The 10514-nt window shown below is 36.0% G+C and overlaps 1 protein-coding gene across 1 annotated transcript; it reads left to right on the top strand.

The window, feature by feature from the left end:
• Window positions 1–3346: 3346 nt before the first annotated feature.
• LOC137393895 (uncharacterized) lies at window positions 3347–8869 on the top strand. Its single transcript, XM_068080609.1, has 2 exons — window positions 3347–3550; window positions 7363–8869. Exons 1-2 carry the CDS (start codon window positions 3347–3349, stop codon window positions 8698–8700), a joined length of 1542 nt encoding a protein of 513 aa, XP_067936710.1. The 3' UTR covers window positions 8701–8869.
• Window positions 8870–10514: the final 1645 nt, after the last annotated feature.

Below are 10514 nucleotides of genomic sequence, written 5' to 3'. Positions count from 1 at the left end.
ACATAAAACCAGATATTATGGTGGAAAAACATGTTTTCAACTGTTGTAATTCTGTAAAAAGGTAACAAATACCTATTTAGCTATTAAAATCTGCAATAAAATGTAATATCGCTACGTACAGTACTGTATGGAGTTCTTATCTCCGAGACAGATGTAGCGGTTAACGGCGGTTTGAGAGGTTTGACGGCAATGCGTTCGGTACACTAAACCTTTGTGACACTATACGTAACAGAAACTGAATTTAATTTAAATTATTTTAGCTTAATAGATACACACTTGAAGCTAAGTTTTAATCCTTTAATAAATTTACTTCAATGTTGTTGTTTTAATTTTGATTATCTGTTTTTGGTTTGGTGGGTTTTGACTCGTGATCACTATAACTTTTAGCCAACCTTTTAAAAGCTTTTCAAATTGATTTGAGGAAAAAACCGACCGGTGCTGTTCTTGAACGCGGTATCTCGCATACTTGGCTATATAGTGGCCATCGAGAACCAGTCGGTATGTAAAAGATTACTCGTATCTCAAAGAAGAAATCTGCTCAAAATTCTGTCCGTATCTTGATTTTCTCGTATACTGGAGCACTCGTATGTCGAGGTATGACCGTCCAACATGCCACCAAATACCAATGAGTCATTTCTAATAACTTCTCAAAGCCTTGCCGCTAAATATTATTTAGCCATAGGTTTATGTTTAGCAGTCTCGTAGATGATGCAAGTATTGCATTACTTGAAGGTTGTCTTGCAACAAAATTCACATTACAGTTATTTGATATGAAAAGATTCACCATGTCTTACTCTGTTGTGTTGTAGGTGCAAAATATGTGGGAATGTGATTACAAGCTCTTAAAAGCTAAAAAACGAACAGTTATTCGCAGCCACACGAGACCGCCATAGTTTGGATTCGCTTTCCAAAATGGCTCAAATGGGACGTAGTTGTTACAGGATGGTTTCTGTTTACACTTTCATGCAACCTCATTCGTCGAAATATTTTCACAAATATACTTCACGCATTCAATAAAACCATGTCTATTGTTCTTACGCGTCTGTTTTATCGTCATTGTAATGCTGTCACTTTGAGCAGTGATACCTTATAACTTACCGTAAAAATTCATTAAACTTTTCAACCTTAGCTCGAATGAGTACATATCATTGTCTGATAATCATGACGAGCCTGTTAGTTACTTGTGATAATCCAGAAGTGATGGAAAAATTATTTTCGAAGTATTGGGTCACATGATCAGGTTACGACTTGACAATTAGTCCGAGCCGAAACAAAACTGTAAAGTAGCGAGCATCTATATTTGATACGGGGTCTTCGGTAAAACCCGAAGTGTTTGTCATAAACTAGTGCTACGATGAGTTTAAAATTGAGCTTTTGATTGGCCTTTCAATTCACGTGATAACGTTACGTGACAAGACGATAACCAAACTGTAATGGCTACGTCAGAGAAATAAAGAGATTCCAATCTACGGCGGCTTTTCGTTTTTGAGCTTTTAAGAGCTTGTAATCACATTTCCACATATTTGGCACCTACAACACAACAGAGTAAGACATGGTGAATCTTTTGATACTAAATAACTGTAGGCCTAATGTGAATTTTGTTGCAAGTCAACCTTTAAGAATTCAAAAATGTCAACACACACTCTTGGCAACACAAAAAATCCCACTGAGCCTTTTTCCGGCACTCGTCCATCAATGTCAATCACTTGTCATCAATGTCTTGATGACCAACATGAGACGTTTTAAAATAGGATTGCATCATAAACTTGGGTATGTACACTTCGTACATAAAAATAACAAATTGTCATGGTTGGTAAGCTATTCTCTAGCACTATAAAGCTTTACAAGTTTATTGCTAAACTTTTTTCACATCTCAGCCAATCAGCAACCTTCTATACAACATATTTAAACACTCTACAGCTACACTGTCCTTGAGCATCTCGAACCTTATTTCTATCATTAATGTGTCTGTGGAATCATCAGCACTCACGCAGCTGATAACAAAATTATCAATTTCTTTTCTTTCATCTGTGACATTTTCAGAACGATGCTGTCCATTAGGTTGGCTCAATAAGTCAGCCAAATGCATCGCCTCTAGCTGTACGTAAAACCATATAATCGTAGCTTTATTAACCTCAACTTTAACCTCAGCCCTAGCTAGCTAACCTAACCCCTAGCTGGCCAAAAACTGACAAATCTCACCTACAAGTGAAATTAATAGCCTATGTTCAGTTTCAATTAATATATTTATTCCTCTGTCATAGCAAATTTTCACTGCTTTTTAATTTATGCTGAGAAAGTTGAAACTAACATACAGTTGTCAATTGTATTAATACTAGCAATTTGACTTGTTGACAATTTGTTGTTTCATAATAAAAAAATTTTAATCAACAGGATTTTCCAATACGCACCGTGACTATCGAAAAGATATATGACTCTACACTGTCTAAAGTAAAAACTACAAAATATCAGTTGTGTATAATAAAAATGAACAAACCAAGTAGTTGTAATTTTACTTAGTTTAAGTAAGAGTAATTTATATTGTGTACCTCTATCACCACCTCTACCTCAGCACCAATCACCTTCTGCATTGGTAAGTGTACACTTCCATTTATCTGTCGCAAAAATAAAGTAACAATGAAACCCTTCTGTTATTAGATGCTCTTTTAATTTATTTTTGTCCTATCTTTTTATACAAGGCTTTTAGTTTATTGATATGTGTAATAGTGTGCGGTATTTATTAAAAATTTGCTGTAAGTTTCTCAGTTGTAGAACAAATTATAATTTATTACCAGGACAACTACTGACCAGTGTAACGATTCACTGTCAACGTCAGTCGCTTCATTTGAATATATATGAATGTCAGTTGTCGTATAGCCCTGCTTTTTTATTAGAAGCCATAAATATTGTTCCACATCATGTTGAAGTCTAACTGTTCATCTCGCATACCAGAAGTGGGACAGCCATGTACTGGTTTGAAACCATAATTGTTGCAATTTTCTTATTACGATGTATTACTCTTTATATAGCAGTTGAGTCAGTTTGACCCTAGTTACATAAAGTAATTCTAATAATGACGTGTCGTTATACAAGTCTGCTAAGAAGTGTCTCTCACAAAAGTTCAGGGATAGGCAATAATACAGGTGGAATACAGCAAGTGGCTTTGTAATCTTCATTACCAATCTTGGATTTCACACTGGAGGGGAAACTCCCTTGTTGTAGGAATTGGGATTTTCCAACACAATTAACAAAGTAATCAGATGACGTCAGCATTAGGTGACATTAGAATAGAAGGTTCTAGGCTTGTTGTGATCGGTCAGCTGAGGCTGCTACATCTTGATCAAACATGTCTCTGGCTCCAGGCCTTGCTAGATATACAGCAATGAATAGCCGAAAGCAAAGATATTTGAACACCTATGGCGGGAGGTATCGCAAAAAAAATCAGGCAGCAAGACGGAAAGCAGAAATACAAATTCTGTCTGAAATAGCAGAGATCTACTGGAAGAAGGGAAATGCTGATCCTAAAATAAACTGGTCCGACATGTTGAAGGTAAGTTTAGTAAATTGCTATGTATCAATTTTTTCGTGTGTCTATCCGTTTGTCCAGATGAACCAAAATTGGAATTTATGGCAATTCACCCAAGTTGATTTGTCCAAAGTTATTAAGGATTTAGGCCATTCAAGATAAATCATTGTTTCGAATATTGCTGGAGTTAACATTAAGAAGTTATAAAATAGTTAATTATTTGTTGAAGTTGAATGGTATCCACTAAGCAGTACTTGTTGTTTCCCTGGTTGAAAGATTTGTAGGTTAAAATAACCTTCAGGCTTATTGTGGTTGTAATCAATTGATAGTCGTTGTGCAATGAATGAGGTCTGTTTATAAAGTGGTTTATAATTATATCAAAGGATGTCTTAACATCAACTTGTGTGAAGAGTTCAAGGCACTAGCTAGCATGGGCAACATTTAACAGTCAAAACTAACTTACAAATATCATTAAGTAGATAGATAATCGATGCATTTGATGATGCTCGTCTATAGAGTCGTGCTATCCTGATTATAAAAAAGTATATTTAGTAAAATGCATGAAGAGAGCCATTTAGTAAAACAACAACATAATAAGCTTACTTAGTGTAGCGCATTATTTCTGAAGTGGAAACACCATTCTCACCATGCTGTTTCGTACTAAGATTGTTAGTTAAATACAATACTGTGTTAAGGCTTTGAAGCCTGGCCCCGAGTTGACTCAGAAATATTTTTCCATCTGATCCTACACTCGAGTAAACTCGGATTCGTAGTTTCGCTTGATCTTTACGTACGTCCGATTTATGAAAAATTATTAAACTCACGTCTCTGTGGGATGTAGGATTTCAGTATAGTTCCAAAGCTTCAAGTCGATTGGAGTATTAGTTTTTCAGGTCTAGCAAAAATACTGACAATGCTTTTATCTAAGCAATAAATTAAAACTGGCTGCTGACGGAACACTAGTTCTGTGTGCGATTCGAGACTTCTGGCTTACTTAGAATTACAAAACCTTAAGGGCTTTGTGCGGTATGCTTTCAGTGTAGTTCAAGTTGATTGAACAATTATTTCTTAAAATATTGCTATAATAAGGGGGACACATCTAACAGACCCTAAAAGGAAAACTGGTTGCAGACAAAACATTAGTTTTTTTGTATTTCCGGTCCACGTAGCATTACCAAACTTCCATTGCTTTATGGGCATATATTGTCAGCATATTTCAAAATTTTTAAGTCGATTGAACTATTATCGTTGGTAAAATTGCCAAAATACCGAGGACACTTCTAACTAAAAAGAAATGATGAATTGCTGTCGTCAGAACAGTAGTTTTTAATGATCCACTGGTTGAAATACGGAGTCATGAAGATAACAAGTAGGCAAACTAACTAAAAGCAAACTAACAAGCTTCTCCTCAGCAACAAAAGCTTTACACTAAAACTTTTTTGTTTATTCATAAAAACATACTCACTCTATCAGGCTCGATTTGCATCAACTATTATGTTTCTTCAGCTACCTCTATAACAACACATTTTTATAAGAGTGTGAAAAAAACTATTTGCTGTATTCTATGTTTTTTTCTGTCGAGTTCTACAAGCTTGAAGCTTCAAGATGAAATTCAGTTCAAAAGAATTGTGCTACTCTAAGTACTTTCACAGTAGATTGAAAGCCGTTAATACTGTCTAGGATCAGGGGTATTGCTTGTGTGTACAAGGTTACGCTTGAAAGGGTTACTCACATTAGCCTACATTACTACATATTATTGCAACCAACTGAGCAGGTCATTGCATCAAGAAAATCAATAGATTGCTCAAAGGTAGCAGCAATAAAAACAGAAGATGTTAATGGGGTCTATGCATTAGCTTCAAGAAAGTGTTTCAATGAAAATGTTCAAGAACAGCCTTTTTGTCCCAAGTTTTTACCTTTCAATGAAATTTTATGGTGAATTTATGGCTTTTTTTGAAAATAGAAGCTTGTATGTAGATCATCAGGACAAAGTATTACATTGTTAGCGTAATTGTTTTTTGAAAAAATCATATTCTACTCTGCTAGATTTAGTACCCCAGGGTAGCTGTAGTTAAGCGAAAATGCAACTGATAAATGAAACTTTGAAGAAGTAGTGGTTTTCCTGAGACGATCATTACAAAATTGGATGTATTGTCCAGCATGTCTGCAGAGGTCAGTCAGCCTTCAACTACCATCTCTAACTTCTCCTTTCACATTAAACATTACTCTAATATCTGACAATATCTGACAGCTCACTCTTACTGCTTATGCATCAGTCACTATTTCCTTACCATGTACTCACTAGCCTCGCCTATCGATACTGTCAATAAGTAACTCATATTGATCAGTTTCAAAACCTATTATCTGACCCTGACTATTATAATTAAAACATCAGGTCGCTGTAGTGACTACTTAAGTTAGACATGTGTAATATCATAATGTAGCCATGTGTAATATCATAGTGTAGCCATGTGTAATATCATAGTGTAGCCATGTGTAATATCATAGTGTAGCCATGTGTAATATCATAGTGTAGCCATGTGTAATATCATAGTGTAGCCATGTGTAATATCATAGTGTAGCCATGTGTAATATCATAGTGTAGCCATGTGTAATATCATAGTGTAGCCATGTGTAATATCATAGTGTAGCCATGTGTAATATCATAGTGTAGCCATGTGTAATATCATAGTGTAGCCATGTGTAATATCATAGTGTAGCCATGTGTAATATCATAGTGTAGCCATGTGTAATATCATAGTGTAGCCATGTGTAATATCATAATGTAGCCATGTGTAATATCATAATGTAGCCATGTGTAATATCATAGTTTAGTCATGTATAATATCATAGTGTAGCCATGTGTAATATCATAATGTAGCCATGTGTAATATCATAGCGTAGCCATGTGTAATATCATATTGTAGCCATGTGTAATCTCATAGTGTAGCCATGTGTAATATCATAGTGTAGTCATGTGTAATATCATAGTGTAGTCATGTGTAATATCATATAGGCTGCTTTATAATATTGTCTAAAATTATGGCCCTTCATCTAAGTTAGTATGGCCTTCATTCGGTTCTAGTAGCATATACCTGTATGCACTGCGTTTTCATACATCAGCTGTAAGATTGGCCTTCCTACAATCTCCACCAGAATAAAACACACAAAATAAAAACAGTTCTTACAAAAATGCCGCCACTTATACTTGGTAGGGGTTGAACCTAATTAAAAATGTCTTGTGTAATTTTGTCGATTAGCTATGTTTACAAATAGAAGCTAATAATGACAAGTTGAAAATAACTATTGTAAACCGACATTTCAAAGTACTTGAATGTCTACTTTCACTGCAAAATATTAAGGGTTTATGATTGGCTGTTAAAGATTAGGCTAAAATATATGTATGATGTTCTTTGTTAGCATAAAACTGTAAATATGCATTCAAATGGTTTACAACTTCTGTGAAGAGTATCTTCTAATGACGGAAATGTATATTTGTGTATCAATATGCATAGGCTTGATTGCAAGTGTAATATTCATGTAATAAGATTTTTTTCATGCAGTTTAAATTTTGGTCAATATGTTTGCTATTGCAGCAACTTTGTAGCTCCGAAATGTTTTTGAATTTAAAGTTATTTGCTTTTGCTTGGTAGTATATTTCAAATGATTTACTTTAAGTTTGTCAACAAATTCATGGTTCTTTGCCTTTGATCTGTACGTGGTAGAAAACACTGGTGGAACATAACAAGCCTATTGTCCGTTTTCTCCTAAAACGATAAAACCTTTACAAGGTTTTAGCAAACAACCACATTTATTTGTTGTTGTTGTAATTTTAGGCCCATGCTCTATACAATTCATGTGCTCTCCGAAGCTCTGGTGCTGCTGCTGTGGCATTTGAAGAACAAGCTCTTCTTGTGCAGAATCGATACCGATGGGGCTACAGGACAATGTCGCTACATGAAATGATATCTCTGCGAGACAAACACAAGGCGCGCATATCAGAGATCCGAATGTGTACTCGAAATGATATGCGGCATTTGCGTTTGAGAATAAGAAGAAGCAAGTCGATGCAGAACAGCGTCTCACGACTTTCGTGCTCCATTAAAGATGCAGTCACTTCCTGCAATGAAAGTATGTTGAACTTCGCAAGGATGATCATAGAAGATGCGGTGAATGTTGTCGGAACGCCACCCTGCTTCTTTACAGCTGCTGCTAAAGGCTCGCTAGCTCGAGGTGAAGCAACTCCATATTCTGATCTGGAATTTTTCTTCATTATTGAGACGAAAACAGCAGAAACCAAGGAATATTTCATGAGCTTAGCTATGAACATATACTTTCTCATTGGAAACATGCAAGAGACGAAACTCAAGTACATGAACATAAGTGAATTGGATTGGTTTGAAGACTTAGAGATGAGTGGAGTTAAGATTGATGGGCTGCAACGAGGGGCAGGAAACATTCCTACAGGCAACGGTGTAACTCAACGAAAAAATAAATACATCACAAGCCCTGACGAATTTGTAAAAAAGTTTGAGATCATTTACAATGAACCAAATCCAGAAGATGCCCTTCGAGGAGACGATTCCGCAATGTTAGCATTTACAAGGGAGATTTACAGCAACTCGAGGAACCTGCTCCCAGGAATCGTGCGACAGCAGCAAGCTATTCCAATGACTGAGCACCGCCGTCAGTTAACTAAGGAGATGCTTGAACAAGACGTGGAAGACTATCAGTTGGATGAAGCTACATTTGTAGAAGATGGGGTGGTGGAGGTGAAACAGAAGATATATCGTTACCCATCGCTCATCATTCTAGACCTGAGTATTCTTTATGAGTTGCATGCTTCCTCTTCTTGGGATGCTCTGGAACTGCTGTCGAGTCAGCATCGGATCTCCTACTCTTTCAAAACGGCTTTGTACAATCTACTGGCCTTGGCGAGCTATATCAGGATGTGCACCTACCTAAACCACAACAGTCAAACAGAGTATATGACCCTGCGGCAGGCGAAAAGACAAAGACCTTGTTACTTTCCATCAAGCAAAATAGTGAACTACATCATCATCTACATGAAATCGATGGTCAACCACATCCTTCCTGTGAGCTCTTTGCAGTCAGACCTACATCTACGTCTAGAGGAAGGACTGCAAGCTGCTGCAAGATTAAGAACACAATAAATTTGATTTTGACACCAGCTCTTTCATGCAAAGAATGTTTCTGTAATGACTTTTGACAGTCTGTCAGTCTAGTTGCATTTTGTATGAGTTTATATAATAGTCTCAATGAATGTGGAAAATGATCGGACTGGTCAATGGTCAAGTTGTAGCTTTATACATAGACAGGTACAGGATGTACCAGTTGCTTTTTTATTATTGATTCTGTTTGTGGTCAATTAAATACATGTATTTTGTAATAATTTTATTAGTTTATTTGACCTTAACGTTATTTCATTGGCTAAAGCAGACAAAAGCAAATTAGGTCACATGTAAAAAATAAATAAAGCAAAATAGTAACATGGAAATTAAATAGTACTAGCGGTATGCCCAGCATTGCACGGGTATTAAAAACCAGCTTACATGTATATGCAGTTGCCTGCCATTAAGCCTGCCACATTGCCAATGGCTAATTTGAGTAAGCCTACAAATAAGAGCGCCGTTACATTGCACCGTAATGAAGAGCAGTAGCATATTTTCATCCACATAACGACATATATTGCTCAAAGAATACAATCAATCTCGTTTGGCTAAATTGGTAAGGTATTTGCCTGGTGAACAGTACGTTCTGTGATCATATCTTCTGTAATACGGATTCTTTATTCCAATATTTTAATAGTTATAGGCAGACATACTGAAGAGCATGTACACACACACTTAAACTTTGAGCTTTATATTTTTATAGGTTTAACAAGAAAATTTTTATAATATAAGAATGTTTTAGATATAGTACAGGCAAGATGTTTGTTTGATATGGTCAGTAGTTTTTGTCTTCAATATCTATGAAGTAGGTGGTTGGGTATAAGGGATAGTCTTAATTCGGGTACTCTACACAGCAGAGATTCAGAAATAACAAAGGTTCATCAAGCCCAAAGGCCTCAAATCATTGGTCATAAGTCTTCTTGAGACATAATCGCTCTAACACAAAGTCTACGCAAGCATTCTAGCTTCTCTATCTACCGTAAAACCTCTAATTGAACGCCACCTCTATTTGACCGTCACTATAGGAAAAGAGTTGAAAAGTAGAGCACCACCTTTTAATTGAGCGCCGCCTTCATTCGGCCTCCACTTTGACATTCTTTGATCTTTACGAACCCATAATAGCAAGTGATCAGTAAAAAAGTGTCTACAAAATCATACTAATAATGACTCGGTCGCATCAATAACAATAAATTCTTTCATTGTTTCTGTTGGTATCGAAGTCCGTTTTCCAACTCCTAAGCCTGTGGTTTTTTTCGTTAAAACTTTGAAAGCAGCACCATAGAAATAATTGCTAACTGTATCAGGCTAATACCGGTAGCAGTTTCTTGTTTAACGGAATCTTGATGCTTTGACGTATGTAAAAAATGGTTTACATTTACAATGGTACACGAACGACTAGTTTTAGGCTAAAAACTGTGCTTAACATACATGCAGCTAAAAGTTTATCATTATATGTAGAAATGTAGTGCGTAAAAGTTTTGCCCTGCTAAAAAATTGTTTGGGCGCTAATATTGACTAGTTGATCCATGCGGAAAAAGAGATGAGGTCAGAAAATATTGTGAAAAGTACTGAGCAGCCAGAAGATGTTGATTACATCAAAAGCATCAATCAGAACGCAACTGGAGGAGCAAACGATGCAAATATTTTTACTCCAAAAATGTTAATGTTAGTACAACAACAGGGTGTTGAATGAAAACATGTTAAGGTTTTGCACATGTTAAACATAACGAACATGCTCTTTGCTGTTACAACCTGGAAGCAAGTGTAATAGACAATGAATGTTCATGTTATATCAA

The sequence above is a fragment of the Watersipora subatra genome, chromosome 4 (assembly GCF_963576615.1).
Source record: "Watersipora subatra chromosome 4, tzWatSuba1.1, whole genome shotgun sequence".
Classification (NCBI taxonomy): Eukaryota; Metazoa; Bryozoa; class Gymnolaemata; order Cheilostomatida; family Watersiporidae; genus Watersipora; species Watersipora subatra.
The sequence above is the reverse complement of the archived record's forward strand: the minus strand, read 5'-3'. Positions and strand labels throughout refer to the sequence as shown.